This window comes from Mesocricetus auratus, unplaced genomic scaffold (genome assembly GCF_017639785.1).
Source record: "Mesocricetus auratus isolate SY011 unplaced genomic scaffold, BCM_Maur_2.0 Super-Scaffold_100019, whole genome shotgun sequence".
NCBI lineage: Eukaryota > Metazoa > Chordata > Mammalia > Rodentia > Cricetidae > Mesocricetus > Mesocricetus auratus.
The window spans coordinates 36,552,716-36,573,465 of record NW_024429200.1 but is presented as its reverse complement, the minus strand read 5'-3'; the positions used below and the strand labels follow the sequence as shown (position 1 = coordinate 36,573,465).

The 20,750-nt window shown below is 44.7% G+C and overlaps 1 protein-coding gene and 1 pseudogene across 1 annotated transcript in view; one reads left to right on the top strand and one right to left on the bottom strand.

Moving 5' to 3' along the window:
- Positions 1-1,442: 1,442 nt before the first annotated feature.
- On the top strand, positions 1,443-6,234 carry LOC121132973 (annotated as a pseudogene).
- Positions 6,235-8,144: 1,910 nt separating this feature from the next.
- Positions 8,145-20,750, bottom strand: part of LOC101826566 (protein lifeguard 2) — a 39,057-nt gene continuing 26,451 nt past the window's right edge. The window contains exons 10-12 of the mRNA XM_040728557.1: positions 20,416-20,505; positions 18,434-18,481; positions 8,145-8,647 (exon numbers count right to left, since the gene is read on the bottom strand). Coding sequence (XP_040584491.1) covers positions 8,504-8,647; positions 18,434-18,481; positions 20,416-20,505 — 282 coding nt within the window. The 3' untranslated portion in view covers positions 8,145-8,503. The remainder of the gene's footprint in view (positions 8,648-18,433; positions 18,482-20,415; positions 20,506-20,750) is intronic.

The window sequence follows — 20,750 nt, the reverse complement described above, 5'->3', positions numbered from 1 at the left end:
AACTTGGGGTGGGGATGTGTGGGAGGATCCCATTAAACCCTCAGATTCTCAGAGGTTTAATCTCACCTGAGGAAGTAGTCTCTCCACCCTAGGCAGAAGTTGTACCCACACACCACCTGAAATACTGCCTTTTCCACCTTTGACTGAGGAAATTAATCCTTCATTGTCTACTAAAGCAGCAGTGACTTTCTCCGAAGGAGACACCAGGCAAGACAATACTGATGTCCCTCAGGGCCCACCAATAGTTGCCTCTAGATCTATAACCAGACTTAAGGCTAAACAGGCTCCTAGAGAGGAGAGGGAAATTGTAGTCCATTGAGGGCCTCCCTTTTCCTTGTGCTCCATTGACCACCAATCGGTGAGGAAAGAAGGAGCAGAGGCAGCAGGCAGGACTTGGCTGTTTGAGTATGACAGACATAACCTTTCGGGAGTCAGCTTAGTGAGGCAGCTCAACTTTATTCCAGAATGAGGGGACTACACAGGACGGGAACATCACCTACTAGGTGCTCATAGTAGCTTTATTTGCATTTGGCAGCACCTAATTAGCATATGGGTCGGGTCGCATGGGGAGAGCATTTTCAGGGAACTGTGTCAAAGGTCACACGATTGTTAGGCATCCAAGCTCAGGGAAGGCTTCCAAGTAAGGTTGGAAGATGTTCCTGCTGGGGGGGGGGCTCCTCCACTCCGTGGCAAGCTGGGAGAGCTGTCTGGACATGGCGGACTACAACCTTAAGCAGCAGGGTCTCCCAGCCATCCATGAGGAGGTGAGTTTGCTCATTCATTCAAGCAGAAGTCTGGGGAAGCTGTGGGAATGGGTTGGTGTGGGAGAACGGTGGACAGAACACAAAACTGGATCAGGCTGAGTTTATTGATTTGGGTCCCCTGAGCAGAGAGTCTAGAAGGATGTCAAAAGTCTGTTTAGACGGTGGAAGCGTTTGTCAAAAGATGGTCTACTGAGTCAGGGGGAGATGAGTGATATCTTAGTGCTGATGAAGGGATATTAAGGGAAATTGCAGTGAGAGAGTGAGTGCTGTGTAGACCCTAATCCTCCTCCACAGTGGGAAGGAAGCCCAGAAGACAAGCCCTTCACTAACACTACGGTGTCGAGAACGGTACCCGCGCATTTGAGAGCTTTGATGTTGCCCCCTTGCCTTGTATCATACCTTAGAGTTGGAGACGCTGCTGCTCAGTTGGATGAATCCACTGCAGTAGGTTTAGTTGGCCCCGACGTAGCAGGGGGCAGGTGGTAGTGCTGAATCCCAAAGGCATGGTGATTGTAGTCACTACTGATGGGCAGCGTAGACATAGTGATGTTCATGATGGCCTTCCTAATGCTTCAACCCTTTAATGCATACAGCTCCGGGGACCGCATGTGGGCAGACCCACCTAGAGATAGAGGAGCAGTGTCTCCGTTCCTAAAACCACCAGAATTGTGTTTTCCGATGGTGTTAGGCTGTTCTGTGAAAGGCCCGTTCAACCCCCAAAAGGATCACGGCCCACAGGTGGAGAACCACTGGCCTAACCTAATAGGCAGCACAGGTAATGTGATTTTTTATGGTAGCATAACTTGTATAGACATTTGGTACTGGCTGATCATGGTGTTTCCAGGCATGCAAAAAGCCTTCCACGGTTTTGTTTGATCAGTTTAAGCAGAAAAATTCTCAAACAAAAGAAAGGCTACACTGAATCGTGGCAAAAGGGAATCTCAGCTCATGAACCAGTTTCCAGACTTGAGCCCGTTTGCAGAGCCAGAATCCCTTGAATGAAGGGATGGCCAGATTCCCCTACGGAAGGACCTTGATAAAATACCTGAGAATTTTACAGTTGGCCTTACTCCAGTCCTACCCCAGAGGGATCTATGGCCTTTTACAAGGTTAACTGTGCACAATCAGACTTTCCAGGATCTGTTGGACATTGGTTCTGAGTTGACACTGATTCCAGGAGACCCCAAGAAACATGTGGCCTCCAGTTAAAGTCTGGCACTTATGGAGGCCAGGTGATTAGTGGAGATTTGACTGAAGTTCAACTCACGGTAGGTCCAGTGGGCTCCCAAACTCATCCTGTGGTTATTTCCCCAGTCCCGGAATGCATAGTTGAGACAGATAAACTTAGAAGTTGGCAGAATTCTCATATTGGTTCCCTGACCTGAGGCATGAGGGCTATTATAGCTGGAAACACTATTGTGGTATGGAAGCCTTTAGCGTTGCCCAGCCACGGAAAATAGTGAATGAATTAAATACAGCATCGCGTCCCTGGAGATATTGCAGAAAGTAGTGCCACCATCAAGGACTTGAAAAAGGCAAGCATGGTGGTTCTCATGTCTCGATTTAACTTTCCTGTCTGGCCGGTGCAGAAGACACATGGTCATGGAGACTGACACTTGACTATCAATAACTCAGCAGGGTAGTGACTCCAGCTGCAGCTGCTGTCCCAGATGTGGTGTTCACTGAGCAGATTAACACATCTCCTTGTACATGGTACGCAGCTATTGATCTGGCAAATGCGTTTTTCTCAGTAACTATCCATCAGGTACACCAGAAACACTTTGTTTTCAGTTGGCAAGACCACCAGTATACCTTTACAGTTTTACCTCAAGGATATATTACCTCCAGCTCTGTGTCAAAATTTATTTCAAAAGAATCTTTTTTATTTTGTCTTTTTTTTAATTTTTAAATTTAAATTAGAAACAAGGTTGCTTCACATGTCAATCCCAGGTCCCTCTCCCTCCCCTCCTCCCACACCATCCCACCAAGCCCTCCCTCCCCCCTCCCCCAATTCCCACTCCTTTCCCCAGGGAAGGGGAGTCCATAGTCTGTCATTTCATCCAGGGCAGGGCCTAGGCCCTCCCCCAAGAGTCCCAGCAGAGGGAGCATCTCTCATTGTGGGATAGGCAACCAAAGTCCATTTGTATTCCAGGGATAAATACTGATCTACTACCCAAGGCTCAATAGATTGCCTAGGCCTCCTCACTGACACCCATGTTCAGGGGGTCTGGATAAGTCCCATGCTGGATTCCCAGGCATCAGTCTGGGGTTCAAGAGCTAACCCTTGTTCAGGTCAGCTGTTTCTGGGGGTTAAACAAGCTCAGTCTTGACCCCTATGCTCATCGGTCCTCCCTCTCTGTCAAAGGAATCTTAATTGTCTTTCTCTTCCATAAAAATATCACATTGGTGCGCCATATTAACATTATGCTGATTGGACCAAGTGATCAGGAGGCAGCAACCACTTTGTACTTGTTGGTAACACACATGTGCATCAGAGAATGGGAAATAAATCCAACCAAAATTCAAGGGCCTTCATCTCAGTGAAATTCGTAGGAGTCCAGTGGTGTGCGGCATGCAGAGATATTCCTTCTAAGATGAAGGATAAGTTATTGCACCTGGCCCCTCTCACCACCAAGAAAGAAACACAATGTTTAGTGGACCCACTTGGACTCTGGAGACAGCACATTCCTCACGTGGGTGTGTCACTCTGGCCCACGTACCCAGGGTCTCAGAAACCTGCTAGATTTAAGTGGGGCCTCGAACAGGAGAGGGCTCTTCAACAGGTCCAGGGTGCTATGTAGGCTAATCTACTGTAGGAAACCATGGAGCGGCTTGGCCTAGCTGCCTTGAGAGGCATGGATCATAGGTTTTTCAGGTTACAGTCTGTGGCTCCTGGGGCATGTGCGTCTTTCAGTTCCTGAAAATCCAAGGCACTCCCTCAGGTAGTGAAGTGTCGAGGCCACTTTGTATGTCCCTTTAGAAGTTAAGGAACCAGCCGGGCAGTGGTGGCAAACACCTTTATTCCCAGCACTCGGGAGGTGATGGGGGAAGTCCTGTGTATATGTCAATAAAGCACTGTTGGCCAATAGGGAAGTAAGATAGGTGAGACTAGGAGTCCAGGAGGACTCTGGGTAGGAGAAACACAGGGAGTCAAGATGTAACGCCATAGGGATAAGAAGCCCGGAAATTTCTCCGGTAAGAGAAATACTTAGATTAACAATTATGGGATAAATACTTAAGTCAGAGCTAGCCAGTAAGAAACAAGCAAGGCCAACAGCTTCATAATTAATATAGCCTCCTGTGTGTTTATTTGGGACTGATGCGGCTCTGGAACCAGGCTGGTGGGAAGGCCTCTCTTTACAGGGAGGCAGAGGCAGGCAGATCTCTGTGAGTTCGAGGCCAGGCTGGACCTCCAAAACAATACAGAGAAACCCTGTCTCGTAAAACCAAAAAAAAAAAAGAAGTAGTTAAGGAACCAAAGAAGCTTGATAGAAAATTAAGTCTTAGACATCGATAGTGTGTACCCTGTTTTGCTTGCAAATGTCATTGTATCCTGGCAACTACAACTGTATTGATTCTGGCATTGCCACTGTATTCTGTTTCTGATAAGGGTATACAAAGTCTGTTCTCGGTAACAATGGTCACGGCCTTAGTCGTGCTGTGGCCCCTCCATCCTGAGCCTGAGATTTAATTCCTTGGCAGGCCAGATCAGGTAACATTGGCCCAGTAAGCAACACCTTACACTCTACCACATGATCCAGCAGACCTGATGGTACCTGGGGTATCAGTGACAGATAGACGCGCTTTTCGGAGCCTTTTTCAGGTGAACCACAGAAGAGACCTTTGGGATTTGAAGCATCATCTACAGCCAACTCTTCTCCCTTTGAGAGACAGTTCTTGGCCTGCTGCTCTGGGACCTGAGCTGTCTATCATGAGCTGGGTGTTATTTGGCCCACTAAGCCATAAGGTAGGATGTGCACAGCATCGATCTATTGTCCAACGGAGGTGTATATACATGGTTGGGTCTGAGAACTTCATGACGGCACAAACAAGTTACACGGAGAAGTAGCCCAAATGCCTATGGTCTCTGCTCCCATGACAATGCCACCCCGTGCCAAGCACACACCTACAGCTTCACGGGGTGAGCCCTGTGATCAGTTGACTGGGGAAGAGAAGACTGGGGCCTGTTTTGCTGATGGTTCTGCACGCTATGCGGGCACCACCCAGCAGTGGACAGCTGCAGCATTACAACCCCGAAAGACACTGGAGGAGGGAAATCTTCCCAGTGGGCAGAACTTTGGGCAGGACACATGGTCTAGGAAAAATGGCCAGATGTGTGATTACTCACTGTCTCCTGAGCCACAGCCAATGGATGGTCAGGGACTTGGAAAGAGCATGATTAGAAGTGTGAAAGACATCTGGGAAAGAAGTATGTGGATAGATCTCTCCAAATGGGCAAAGGGTATGAAGATTCTTGTGTCCCATGTAGATGCTCACCAAAAGCTGACTTCAGCTGAGGAGGGGTTCGATGATAAAGCCCCATTCTGTGGACAGTCAGCCTCGTTCCTGTCATTGCCCAATGGACCATGAACAAAGTGGCCATGGTGGCAGATATAGGGCTATGCATGAGCCTGACAACATGGACTATCACTCATCAAGACTGACCTGGCTACAGCTGCTTCTGAGCGCCAGATCTGCCGATGGCAGAGACCAACACTGAGCCCCAGATATCAGACCACTTCCTAGGGTGACCAGCCAGCGACCTGGTAGCAAGTTGACTACACTGGACTACACTTCCTCCGTAAAGAGAACAACACTTTGTCCATACTGAAGTAGATACTTATTCTGGTTATGCGTTTGCCTTTCCTTCAGGCAAGTTTCTGCCAAAATGAATATCTGTGGACATACAGAATTCTTTATCCGTCGTCATGGTATTCCACACAGTATTGCTTCTGACTCACTTCACAGCCAGAGAAGTGCAACAGTGAGCCCACAATCATGGAATTCACTGGTCTTACCATGCTCCCTACTATCCCGAAGAAGCTGGCCTGATAGATAAAATGGCCTTTTGAAGACACAGTTAAAGCACCAATTAGATGGCAGCAGCATGGATGACTGGGCCAGGGTTTTCCAGAAGGCTTTGAATCTCTGTCCAATATATGGTATGGTTTTTCCCACAGATAGGACCCCTGGGTCCAGGAATGAAGGGGTGAAAAATAGTTCCACTCATTATCACCACTAGTGACCCACTAGTTTTTTTTTTTTACTTCTTATTCCTGTGATATTAAGTTCCCCTGGCCTGCAAGTTTTGGTTCCAGAGCAGGGGATGCTATTGCCAGGAGATACAACAGATATTCTATTGACCTGGAAACTCAGACTTTCCCCTGGGAGCTCTGAACTTCAGATACCTTTGAGCCAACAGGCTAAGGAAGGAATAACAGTGTTAGAACGGGTGATTGATCCGGATTAACAAAGGGAAATCAGATTGCTTCTCCACTCTAGAAGTAAGAAGGATTATTTATGTTTGGAATGCAGATCCTTTTAGGGCATCCCTTGCTGCTACCATGTCCTGTGATTAAAGTTAATGGGAAACTACAACAACCTAACCCAAGTTGGGTGACAAAGGGCATATACCCTCAGGAATGAGGGTGTGGGTCACTCCTGCAGGAAAAGAGCCAAGACCAGCTAAAGTGATTGCTGAGGGTGGAAAAAATGCCGAAAGGGTAGTAGAGGGAGGTAGCTATAAATACCAGCTAAGGCCACGTGGCCAGTTGCAGACACAAGGATTATAGCTGGCATGAAGGTTTCTGTTGCATTTTGTTAAGAAGGCTTTCTTATAGATATTTGTGTTTTCTTTCTTCAATTTCTTTATCATGTGATATAACATCAATTAAGAGAATCTGTCAGTGGTTAAGTTTTGAGATACCAAAAGAATTTTTTTTCCTTCAATGGACATTACCACCTATTCTAAATTTTGTAATATGTTTGTGGTTGCACTTATATCATAGTGGGCATGATTATGACCTGGTTAAATATATAATGCATTCGCAATTATACATGGGTTAGTTATATCATGTTAGGTACAATTATAACCTGGTTATTGTTTTCATTTGGAAATTAAGTGTGACATCAGGAGATACGTTTGTGTGTCAAGTTGACAAGCGTGGACTTGTGATTTCTCTTCTTGCTTGTTAACTTGACTTAATCTAGAATTAACTAAAACCCAAATGGCTGGGCTCACCTGTGAGGGATTATTTTCTGAATGAAATCATTTGGAGTCAGAAGACCCACTTTTAATCTCGGTCCATTGAGGTAGGAAACTATACCCTTAATCTAGGTCATACCTTCTCCTGGCAGCCTGTATAAAGGACGTGGAAGAAGGAAGCTTGCTCTCTTTGCCTGCTTTCTTTTACTGGTAAGTCCATTCCTTTGTGGGCACTGAAACCTACTTCTTTGGGATCCTGACATATACCAAACACCAGCTGAGTCATGGAGCCTTGTGGAATGAACAACCACTGGGTTCTTGGATCTTCTCTTGGGAGACAGCCATTATTAGACTAGCTGGACCACAGTCTGTAGGATACCCAGATAGATAGATACATAGATAGATAGATAGATACATAGATAGTATCTTAGTTAGGGTTCTATTGCTGTGCAGGGACTCCATGGCCACGGCAACTCTTATAAAGAAAACCTATAATTGGGGTGGCTCGCTTATAGTTTCAGAGGTTCAGTCCATTATGATCATGAAGGGGAGCATGGCGGTGTACAGGCAGACGTGGTGCTGGAGCTGAGAGTGCTGCATCTTGAGGCAACAGGAAGTTGACTGACTGTCACACCAAGGGAAGCTTGAGCAAAAGAGACCTCAAAGCCCACCTCACAGATGGATGGATGGATGGATGGATGGATGGATGGATGGATGGATGGATGGATGGATCCATCCTATAACTTCTGTTCCTAAAGAACCCTGGCTCATACAGTGGGTATAGAGCTTCAGTTTTCCAACTGGAAACGTTGCAGAGATTGGTTTCACAAAAATAGATTCAATACTACTTAACTGTACAGAGAAACTGCTAAAGTGGAAATTTTATGTATGGTTTATGACAATTTAAAATGACATTTAAGATGTTATAAGGTCAGTTGGCCCAGGCACTCAGAGGAGGTGGCCCCTGAGTCAGGCACAGAGGTACCAGGTGGCATGTAGCCACCACTCTGTCCTGAGCCTTTCACCTCCCCAACTGATAGAATTCTCTCCAGTCTGCCTGTGGAAAGTAGGAGAAAGGCAAAATATTTTGGTTTGTACTACTGTTAAAGAAAAAAGATAACATGCTAAAAAATCCCCCATAGAATACTCAAATGAAGAGAAAAGATGTATTTGGGGTTTTCTATAATTAGCTTTATTTGTGTAGAGGTGTTTACAGCTTTAAATTGTGCCTAGAAAACTTCAACAAAGCAGTGGGAACCTAGGATTAGGATACTCATTTATTTTCTGAATGTATAGGAATCTGAAATGTATCCATATGAATAAGAAGGTTTGCCACATGGCAAGGGACATAAAAAGAGTAACAACAACAGCTACCATCTACTGAATTCTTCACTTCTTTTGACATAAATGAATAAGCAAATAAATAACTAAATAACTAACTATGGAAAGGGCCTATGAGTGGTCACTGCTGTGTCTGGGCCTGGCCTGGCGACACTCTTCCCTCTTCTCAGCATGAGCCAGCCTTGGCCACTGGCTATCGTACAATCAGGTCCAAAATGAAAATGAAAAGGTTGATGATGTCCACATAGATATTCAGAGCAGCAAAAATGTATTCTTCAGGGTCTACCTCATAATGGTAGCGTCCCCCAACCATCATCTGAATGTCCATCACCAGATACTTGAAGACAAGGAAGAATTATCTATTTAGATTGTGTGTATCTACCAAGTAAGTGTCCTAAATCATGTGGGGAATGTTATTTATCAAGGAAAACTAGACCACAGGGATATAGCTGAATTGGTAGAGTACTTATTATGGCATACATAAAGCCCTGGATTCCAACCCCCCTACAACACTAACTTGACTTGGTAGTGCATGCCTGCAATTCTAGCACTCTGGAGGTAGAGACAGGAATGTCAGAAGTCTAATGTCATCGTCATCAACTACACAAGTTTGAGGCTAGCCTGGGCTACACAAAACTCTCTATCAAAAGATAGGGAAGGGAATGAAGAAAGGAGGGAGAAAGGAGGGAAGGAAGAAGTAAAAAGATGTTGGAGGTCAGTTGTGACTGAATATATTATTAGAGCTTCAGCCATGGATGAAGTCATCCTAGTATTTCATCCTCCTGAAGCCCACAGTACCAAATCTGGATTATTCCTCTGCATCTTTTGTCAATGATGTGATCAGACAGACAGGTGGGCACGTCACTACAAGGTACTGTATCCATGACCTCTCCACACCTTATTAAACCAAACCAAAGAGGCTTCCTAGACTCAGAGTAAGGACTGTGTTTTTTTTTAACCCCATCCCAAGGACTGAGTTTTAAAAGCCTTGAGTGATAGCCATTTGGGGTGGCATCCGCATGCCTGAAACAGAAAGTGGAGAAGGGGGTACTCCTATGTGACTGCACGGTCCCTTCTGAGAGCATGTGTCAGCTCAGCTGCAATAAATAAAAACTATGGAGACTTTAACATTGGCATGAAAAAAGTCAGAGCCCTCTCTTGCCCTCAAGCCTCATGCAAGGTGAAGATCTGGGCTGCAGGAGAAGCTTGACAGGAAGAAAAGAACTGGATGCACCTCCTGAACCTCCTGGATGCAGACTAAACTCAGAGCCCAGTGCCATGAACACACCAACGCTGGCCTGACATAAATATTGGAATGTTTGAAACTTTTTTTAATAACCCATCTTAGAATGGTATTCACTTTGTGAAACCTGTCCCAAGAAATTCAGATACCCACTGTCCTTGGTTGTTGATTCCCAGGCAGGCTTAAAACAGGAATGTCAGAACAGAGGGAAGGACAGGATGGAAGTTACTGTGAAACATCACACAGATGCACAACAGGGTTAGCTCATGGGAGGTGGGATAGGCAGGACTGAACCTGACCTACAGGGAAGGGAGTCCAACATGAGCTGGGGTATGCCTCACCTGGCTGGTTGAGTCCCTTCCCCAAGTCTCATTCCAGCATCCGTGCAAGGCAAAACGAACTCTGCTCCGAGCAAACTAGGACATTTGCTCACACAAAAGGCCTCAGTATCTGAGCATCCTTATATCACTCTGGAGCCCTGATGAAGGAACAAGGACTTCTCCTTTACTCCAACAGATCCCTAAATTAATCTTAGCACTCCTCATAAGAGAGACAATGACTCAACCATTCCACAGCATGACCGGTGGTTAGGAGTGTGTCCAAGGGCAGGCAGGAAAATGAGAGAGGAAAAGGAGCAGGCATCCAGTTGCACCTTGTCCCCTCCAACGGGACAAAGGCTCAGGGTACCATCTAAGACACAGCTAACCCCTAGCCAGATGGTCATAGAACACACACACACACACACACACACACACACACACACACACCAGTGTCCTCCACTATTTGGTGCTGGGTGACCCATCTGAATCTGTAAGACTTTTTTGTTTGTTTGTTTGTTTGTTTGTTTGTTTTGAGACAGGGTTTCTCTGTGGCTATGGAGGCTGGAACTCACTCTTGTAGACCAGGCTGGTCTTGAACTCACAGAGATGCGCCTGCCTCTGCCTCCCGAGTGCTGGGATTAAAGGTGTGCGCCACCAATGCCCAGCAAGACCTTAAATCCAACCTTATGAAGGTGATAAAAGCCCTTAAAGAGGACATGAATAAACCCCTTAAAGAAATTCAGGAAAATACAAACAAACAGATAAATGGAAATGAATAAAATTGTTCAAGACCTGAAATGGAAATAGAAGCCATAAAGAAAACATAAACTGATGGAACCCTGGAGATGGAAAATCTAGGTAAGTGAATAGAAACTACAGATGCAAGCATCAACAGAGTACAAAAGACGGAAGAGAGAATCACAGGTATAAAAGATACCTGTCTTAGTTAGGGTTTCTAATGCTGCAATGAAACATCGTTACCAAAAAGCAATTGGAGAGAAAGGAGTTTATTTGGTTTATACTTCCATGTTGCTGCTCATTATTGAAGGAAGTCAGGACAGGAACTCAAACAGGACAAGATTCTGGAGGCAGGAGCTGATGCAGAGGCAATTGAGGGAAGCTGCTTACTAGCTTGCTTCTAATGGCTTGCTCAGTCCCACTTCTTATAGAAGCTAAAAGCACCAGCTCAAGGATGGCACCACCCACCACGGGCTGGGCCCTCCAACATTAATCACGGATTGAAAAAAATGACTTACAGCTGGATCTCATAGAAGCAAGTCTTCAACTGAGGATCCTTCCTCTCTGATGACTCTGCTTTGTATCAAGTTGACACTCAGAACCAGCCAGTACAGTAAAATAGAAGAAATTGATACACCGATCAAAGAAAATGTTAAATCTGAAAAGTTCCTAACAAAAAACATCCAAGAGATACGGGACACTATGAAAATAACAAACCTAAGAATAATAAGAATAGAAGAAGGAAAAGATTCCCAGCTCAGAGGCCCAGAAAATATTTTTAAGCACTGAGCCATCCCTCCAGCCCAGCCCAGAAAATATTTTAAACAAAATCATAGATGAAAAATTTCCTAACTTAAAGAAAGATGTTAATAAATATACAAGAACCTTGCAGAACACCAAATAAATTGGAGCCAAAAAGAAAGTTCCCTACCCCGACATATAATAAGCAAAACACTAATGTACAGAACAAAGAATGACTCAAAAGTTGCAAGGGGGAAAGGCCGAGTAACATATGAAGGCAGACCTATTAGAATCACACCTGACTTCTCAAAACAGAAACTCTAAAAGCCAGAAGGGCCTGGACAGATGTGCTGCAGACTCTAAAAGACCACAGATGCCATCTCAGACTACTGTACCCAACAAAACTACCAGTGATCATAGATGGAGAAAACAAGATATTCCATGACAAAACAAATTTAAAAAATATCTATCCATAAATCTAGCCCTACAGAAAATACTAGAAGGAAAACTCCAACCCAAGAAGGTTTACTACACTCAAGAAAACACGGGAAATAAATAATTTCATACCAGCAAAACCAAATGAAGGGAGGAATGAGCACATGGGTGTGTACATGCACACAGAGGGAGAGAGAGAGAGAGAGAGAGAGAGAGAGAGAGAGAGAGAGAGAGAGAGAGAGAGAAACACCATCCACAACCATCATCAAAATAACAGGAATTCACAATCATTGGCATTAATATATCTTAATATAAGTTGGCTCAATTCCCCAGTAAAAAGACATGGGCTAACATAACAAATTCGAAAACAGGATCCATCCTGCTGCACACAGGAAACACCTCAATATCACAGATAGACATTACCTCAGAGTAAAGGGTTGGTTCCAAACAAGTGGACCCATGAAGCAAGCTGATGTAGCCATCCTAATATCTAGCAGATATTAGACTTCCAACCAAAATCAATCAAAAGACATGGGGAAGGACTCTTCATACCCATCAAAGGAAAAATCCACCAACATGATGTCTCAATTCTGAACACTTATGCCCCAAGTGCAAGGGCACCCACATTTGTGAAACATTACTAAAGCTCAAATCACACACCAAACCCTGTTAGTAGTGGGAGACATTCACACCCTTCTTTCACCAATGGACAGTTTGTCCAGACGGAAACTAAACAGAGAAATAATGGAATTAACAGACCCAACAGATGTGTACAGAACATTTCTCTCAAACACAGAAACATACACCTCCTCAGCACCCCATGGAACCTTCTCCAAAAATGACCACATACTCAGTCACAAAGCAAGTCTCAACAGACATAAGGAAACTGAAATGACCCCTGGATCCTACCAGACAACCATAAATTAAAGCTACATTTTATATTTTTGGTTGTGAGCTTAGCCTTTAACAGCTGAATCAGAAGTGGATATTACACATAGAACAAAGGACTACCAGCCTACAATCCACAACCCCAGAGAAGCTGGGAAACAAGGAGGACCCTAAGAAAAACATACATGCTCCCCAGAGAAGGGGAAATGCACAAGATCCCCTGAGCAAATTGGGAGCACGGGGTGGGAGGGTGAAGAACAGGAGAAGGGAGGAAGACATGAGGAATGAGGAAGATTGAGTTCGGGAAAGAATAGAGGAGAGCAAGAAAAGAGAAACCTGGGTAGAGGAAGCCATTATAGGTTTAAAGAGAAATCTGGCACTAGGGAAATGTCCAGAGATATACAAGGTTGACCCCAACTAACAATCTAAGCAATAGTGGAGAGGCTATCTTAAATGCCCTTCCCCTGTAATGAGAATGAGGACTACCTTAAATGCCATCCTAGAGCCTTCATCCATTACCTAATGGAAGCAGAAGCAGAGATTCACAGCTAAACACTGAGCTGAACTCCTGGAATCCAGTTATAGAGAGGGAGGAGTGATGAGCAAAGGGGTCAAGACCATGCTGGGGAAACCCACAGAAACAGCTGATCTGAGCAAGTGGGAGCTCATAGACCCCAGTCTGACAACTGGGAAACCAGCATAGGACCAAACCAGTCCCCCTGAACGTGGGTGTCAGTTGGGAGGCCTGGGCAGTGGAACCAATATTTATACCTAGTGCATGGACTTTGGGAGCCCATTCCCTATGGAGGGATACTCTCTCAGCATAGACATGGGGGAGGGCCTAGGTCCTGCCCCAAATGATGTGACAGACTTTGATGATCCCTCAGGGGAGGCCTCACCCTCCCTGGGGAGTGGTTCGGGGTGTGGTATGGGGGTCAGTGGGGGCCATAGGAGGACAGGAGGGAGAGGGAATTGGGATTGTTATGTAAAATAAGATTGTTTTTCATTTAAATAAAATTTATTTTTTAAAAAGCTAGATTTTGAAAACAACAGAAAGACTACAAACACACAGAAACTGAAAAAGTCTCTACTGAATCACCACTGGGTCAAGGAAGAAGTAAAGAATAAAATTAAAGACTTCCTAGAATTCAATGAAAATGAAGGCACAACATACCCAAACTTACAGGAAACAGTGAAAGCAGTGCTAAGAGGAAAGTTCACAGCAGTAAGTGCCTTCATGAGAGAGAGAGAGAGAGAGAGAGAGAGAGAGAGAGATCTCACACTAGCAACTTATCAGCACACCTGAAAGCTCTAAAACAAAAAGAAGCAAACACACTCAAGAGGAGTAGATTGTGGGAAATAACTCAGGGTTAAAAGTCAATAAAATAGAAACAAAGAATCAATGAAATGAACTGTTGGTTCTTTGAGAAAATCAACAAGATAGACAAATCTTTATCCAAACTAACTAGGCACAGAAGGAATATCCAAATTAACAAAATCAGAAATGAAAAAAGGGACATAACAACAGACATTGGGAAAATCCAAAGAGTCGTTAGGTCATTCTGCAAAAATCTATACTCCACAGGATTGGAAAATCTAAAAGAAATGGACAGTTATCAAAGTTATATCAAGATCAGGTAAACACTTTAAATAGACCTATAACACCAAAGAAAACAGAAGCCATCATTAAAAGTCTCCCAACCAAAGATGCCCAATCATACAATAAGGATGTCTGTTCCACTATGTTCACAGCAGCATTATTTGTAATAGCTAGATCCTGGAAGCAACCTAAATGCCCCAGAACTGAAAAGTGGATAGAGAAAATGTGGTACATTTACACAATGGAGTACTACTCAATGGAAAAAAAAACAACAATGGAATCTTGAAATTTGCAGGCAAATGGATGACACTAGAAGAAACCATCCTGAGTGAGGTAACCCAGTCACAAAAAGACAAACATGAACCTTCATCCAGTGACTGATGGAAGCAGCTAAACAGTGAAATGACCCACAGGAACCCAGTGACAGAAATGGAGGAGTGATGAGAAAAGGGGTCAAGACTGTGCTGGTGAAACCCACAAAGACAGCTGACCGGACAAGGGGGGAGCTCTTGGACCCCAGACTGATGGCTAAGAGGCCAACAGGGGTCTGATCCAGACTCCATGAATGTAGTGTCTCAGCAATCTCTGGGGCCTTGTGTAGTAGATCAGTGTTTACCATGGCATACAAATTAACTTTGGGAGGAGCCCATTCCACATGGAGGGAGGGATGCTCTCTCAGCCTGGACACATGGGGAAGGGCCTAGGTCCTGCCCTGGATGAAATGACAGACTCTGGAGATTCCCCCAAGGAGGGCCTCACCCTCCCTGGGGAAAGATGTGGGGATTGGGCTGGAGGTAGGGGGTGGGGGTGGGGCTAGGAGGGAGAAGGAGGAGCTGGGATTTACATTTGAAGCATGCATGTTTCTAATTTAAATTTAAAAAGGAAAAAAAAAAAGTCTCCCAACCAAAAAAAAAGCCCAGGGTCAAGTGGTTTTTAGTGCAGAATTCTATCAGACTTTAAAGACAATCTAATACCAATACTCCTCAAATTATTATGTAAAATGAAACAGAAGGAACATTACCAAATTCATTTTAGGAGGGCACAGTCACCCTGATACCCAAACTACAGGAAAACTCAACAGAGAAAGAGAATTATAGATCAATTTCCCTCATGAACATTGAAGCAAAAATACTCAATAAAATACACACAAACTGAATCCAGGAAACACACCAAAAAGATCATCCACCATGATCAAGTTCAACACATGAAAATATGTGGATGTAATTCCCCATATAAACAAACTGAAAGGAAAAAAACACATGATTATCTTGATAGATACTGAAAAAGCCTCTGATAAGATACAACACCCTTCATGATAAAAGTCTTAGAGAGATCAGATGTGGTGATACATTATCTATGATTTAATAAAGCTTGCCTGAGGGTCCAGAATGCAAAACTAGCCACAAGCCATAGAGGTCAGGCAGTGGTGATACACACCTTTAATTCCAGCACTCATACTAGCTAGCCATAGAACTAGGTGATGGTGACGCACACCTTTATAATCCCAGGACTCAGGAGACAGGCCGATAGTTCTCTGTTAATTCAAGGCCACACTGATCTACACGAAATTGATACAGTCTAAAAGAGAAACAGCTCAAACAAAGGTGATCTCAGAACTTGGGGTCCCACGCCTTTAAGCCCAGGATTCGAGAGGTTTAAAAGGAAGAAGCAAGGGGTCCTATGTGAGAATTAGTCTACAGCCATGTTAAGGAGAGGCAGCAGTCTGCAATTGCAGTATGAGGCTCAGTGAAGCCAGGGTCTCCTTTCAGTCTGAGGTAAAGGTAAGAGCTAGTGGCTGGTTGCTTTGCTTTTCTGATCTTCAGTTTGAAGCTTGAACCCCAATATCTATCTCTGGGTTTTTATTTTTTGTGTTACAATCAGAGATACAAGGGACATGTATCTCTGATTGTGTATATTTATGTATATACCTAAACATAACAAAGAAAATACACAGCAAGCAGATAGCCAACATCAAATAAAATGGCAATTTCACTAAAATCAGGGACAAGACTGTCTGTACTCTCCATAGCTATTCTACACAGTACTTGAACTTTTAGTTAGGGCAATAAGACAACGAAAGGAGATCACAGGGATACTCATTAGTCTTTCAATTTCTCAATATGTTCAGAAAGCTTTATAATCATTTTTTTTCTTGCCCACAGGGCAAGACACTTGTAGCACTCAGGCAGAGAAGGCAGGTCTCTAAGTTTGAGGTCAACTTGGTCTGTATATCAAGTTTCAGGCTAGCCAGTGCTATATAGTAAGATGTGTCTTTGTATTGTTTTCCTCAAAGGCTGAGAAGCCTCAGTGGGTACAAAGACCTGCCAAAGCATGAGAACATAGAATCAAATCCTCAGTACCTGTGTTAAAAAAACCAATCACGGCCACACATGTGCCTGTAACCCCAGAGCTGTCTAGGGCAGAGAGAGGAGAATCACAGGGGGGTTGCTGGCCACAGGCCCAGGTCCAAGTTCAGTGGGAGACCCTGTCTCAAAGGAATTCTGGATTCTAGGGGTGGGGAAGTAATAGTGCAGAACACCCCATGTCCTTCTCAGATTCCTCATATGCATCCCAACACACACACACACACACACACACACGCACGCACGCACTTTTTTTTCTTTAAGAACTCCAAGGAACTTTGAAACCCCGACAGGTCTATGTCAGTAGGGGAGGCCTCGCCTGACATGTGAGAGGCCTTGACTTTCATACACAATGCCACACACACCATTTTTTTAATGCTATAAGAAAGTGTTGATAAAAGCATAAGATGGAAAAACAAGGCCTAATTAAGAATGCATTTGACACAGCTCCACTAATACCCAGAGACCATTATTGTCAAGTAAAGGGCTAAGGCAAAATATTTGCCACAGTGTGACTACCTCAGTATAGGGGGTCATGCTTCCTTCCATGTGTCTAGACACTTCAGCAGGGCTCCTAGAATCTCCTATCAGGGTTCACCTCTGAGAAATGGAGAGAAGGGGGAGTTTCACCTCTCATTTTGCAGTCCACTGTGCTGTTTGAATTTCAAAATATGCATATGTGTTACTTTTAAAATCTTAAAATCACTGTAAAACAGGGACAGCAAAAGAAGGGACTAAACAGAAAGGAAGAGATTCCCAGGGGCACTGCAGTGGCCTCTGCTAGCTCTCTCCAGAGCTCCTGGTATAGAGAAATGAGAGAGTGCTCAGAGCAAATGGAGCCACTCGCTCTTGTGACAATAAGAGGCTTCTACACAGTCCTTTCTCTTGTCAAATACTGACTTTTTGAAGGAAGGTGATATCTTCCTGTCTGTGTTATTACACTGCTGTGGAATAATCCGGCTGTACCCTGTGATTGCTTCGATGAAGAAACTGACTGGCCAACAGCTGGACAGGATAAGAGCAGGAGGGAAAGCCAGACTAAGGACTCTGGGAAGAAGGGTGAAGTCAGAGGAGACACGGAGAGGAAACTGGAGGCACAAGATGAAAGGGAGGTAACACCATATGGCAGAATGTAGATTAATGGAAACGGGTTAATTTAGTTGTAGGAGTCAGTGACAAGCCTGAGCTGTTGGCGGGGCATTTATAAATCGTAAGTTTCTGAATGTTATTTGGGAAGGTAAACGCTGTCTACATTGCACTTTGTGTTTTGGTGGGGGCCACACTCAAGGTCCTATGCTAGGAAAGCAGTCTACCCTTGAGCTACATACAGCCCCAGCCCAGGAACGTGATGCTTTCAGAGATCAGAAAGGCCTCCCAGTGGCCGCACTCTGTCCGAGGAGGGCATGGGGGTGGGATGTGGGACGACAGCAGGGAGAGGGAACTGGGATTGGTATGGAAAATAGGATTATTGTAATTCAAAAAATAAATAATAAAAAAGAAAAGAGCCGGGTGTTGGTGGCGCACGCCTTTAATCCCAGCACTCAGAAGGCAGAAGCAGGCGGATCTCTGTGAGTTCGAGGCCAGCCTGGTCTACAGAGTGAGTTCCAGGGCAGCCTCCAAAACAATACAGAGAAACCCTGTCTCGAAAAACCAAAAGAAAAGAAAAGAAAGGCCTCCTAGCTCTGCTGAGTGAGTTATTGCAATGTTTCTAGTGAATGGCTGGCACCACTGACCAGCGCAAGGCCGGTGAGTATGTACACCATACTCTTCGGCACAGAGGAAAATCAAGACTTACCAAGGAGAAGATCAGTGTTCCAAGCGCTGCATACACCAGATGTACCCACTGCACAGAAAGAAAGAGGCACAGCTCAAGGTCCCGAATGCCACCAGTGCTTCTGTGAGCCACCGCCCTCCAATAAGGACCCATTATGAGGACAGTCAAGTCCGGGGGAGCTAGCCTCTACTTGACGTAATCACCAGCATCTACCACTTTATTCCAGTAAGCACTCAACGTGCAGGCTGATGTTGGTGATCCCCAAGTGAGTGCTTCAAATTCCGTGGGGGTGGGGCAAGGGCAATGGGTTACACAGGGTCTGCTTTCCCTCCCATCCACATAACCTTTCTAGACAATCTGACTTCCCCCAGCCTGTGGCCTGAGTGGATCTGGAAACTCAATGATCACACACTCCCTAGGTGGAGAGTGTGAGGACAGAGAGCAGAAACCACTACAAGCAGCGAATCTTGTCCATTTCACAGATGAGCTCTGCTGGGATCTGCCATCAAGTCATAGACATGCCAGTCTGTCTACAGGCAATTCTTGGCCTTTACCGGCCAGGTAGAGGTGGCTAGTCTCCCCAGACTCATACACAAAGGTGGATTGCTGGCGCTAGAGTCTTAGGTCTTTTTCAGACCCATGAAATTCCCAGGACTTTTGCCCAAGCCAATCTGACTGACATTTTCTCTGATCAGAAATATGGGATATATCTGAACACCCAGGGGTTGGCTTACATGGGAAAAGGATAAAGTAATACGTAACACCTGAGAAAAACACAGCATGAACTCTGGTCCCAAAGAAGTTTGGCAGAGCTCCCCATAAGAAGTCCTTGATAACGAGGGGAGACAGTGAACCACAGCACTGTCTGGGGAGCACAGGAGCTTTAGAGTGTCGACAGGAGAGCTTGTGGTGATTCAGGGTTGCCTATGTCAAATGCATGGGCTTAGGACAAGGAACCTTCTGCTGACACGTGTGTAAAACTGTAGCTTGGAGATACTTTTGAGAGTGGGGGTGAGCTCTGTCTATCTTATAGGAGACACAGTCTCCACACGTCAGGAAACTGCAAAGACCTGTGGAACCCACTGAGTGACTGTGCAGAGCTGGAGTCTTTTAATACACACCTCTGTTCCAGGTGGGGTAGCAAACACTTGTAGTCCTAGCACTTGGGAGGCAGAAAAAGATCATCTCCACGAGTTCAAGGCCAACCTGGTCTATACAGTGAGTCACATGCCAGCCAGGGCTACATAGTGTGACTATCTCAAAAACCAAACAAGCAAGTGAAGCAGCAAAAACAAAAAACACAGGGTACATGTTTGCCATGTCATAGTTTGTCAGCAAAATACAGATATCACCTCCCTGGCTATAACAAACACTGGTATTCATCAAACAAGCCCAGACAGAACTTCTAGACACATGTCTAAAGATATGTAAAAAATCCACTTGCTTCCAAATAAATGCTTTGGTTCAGTATTTGAACAAGTTGCCCTGGGAACTTTGGTCAAACAGTTCCAGATCCCAGGCAGGATCTCCATATAAGGCACTCCTGGACACCACAGAGCAAGATATCATAGATAGCTTTCTCCATTTCTGCTCTCTCAAGTAGAGGGTCAATATTCATGCACTAGATTCCTGTCTACCATACTTCTCCACAGGTTCCTGTGTATGAAACCAAGATGGAACCAAATTCACTTTCAGGTAACAGGACAGGAGTATAATACACTTTGTTCAGGTGCTGGCCTGTGCAAATCACTGCAGCTGTCTCTGATCTCAAGGACGTTTTCCTGAAAGCTAGAGATGAAGTTCAGAGGTGGGGCGCTTGCGTAACTTGCTCAAGGCCTTGTCCTCGGTGGCCATCACCACAGATATTAATAAAAGTATACTAGTAAGTCCTTACATACTCAGCCCCAATACCATGTCTGCTTCTCAGAGGACTTGTGCTGATACAGCCAGCACTTCCCTCATCTTGAGTACGTCTTGAAGGGTTCAAAATGACAGTCACTTACGTATGATCGTATGACGAGTGCGATAATCCCGTAGATCATTAATACAATGAGGAGAACAAACAACACTCCGTTTAGCAAGGTAAAATCCCACTGGGGAAACACAAGCAGCACGTGTGACTCCATTATCATCCAGACAGGATCGCAGATGTGTTTTCTTTTTTTTTTAAATATTTATTTATTAATACAACATCCTTCCTCCATGTATGTCTGCACATACCAGAAGAGGGCACCAGATCTCATTAGAGATGGTTGTGAGCCACCATGTGGTTGCTGGGAATTGAACTCAGGACCTCTGGAAGAGCAATCAGTGCTCTTAACCTCTGAGCCATCTCTCC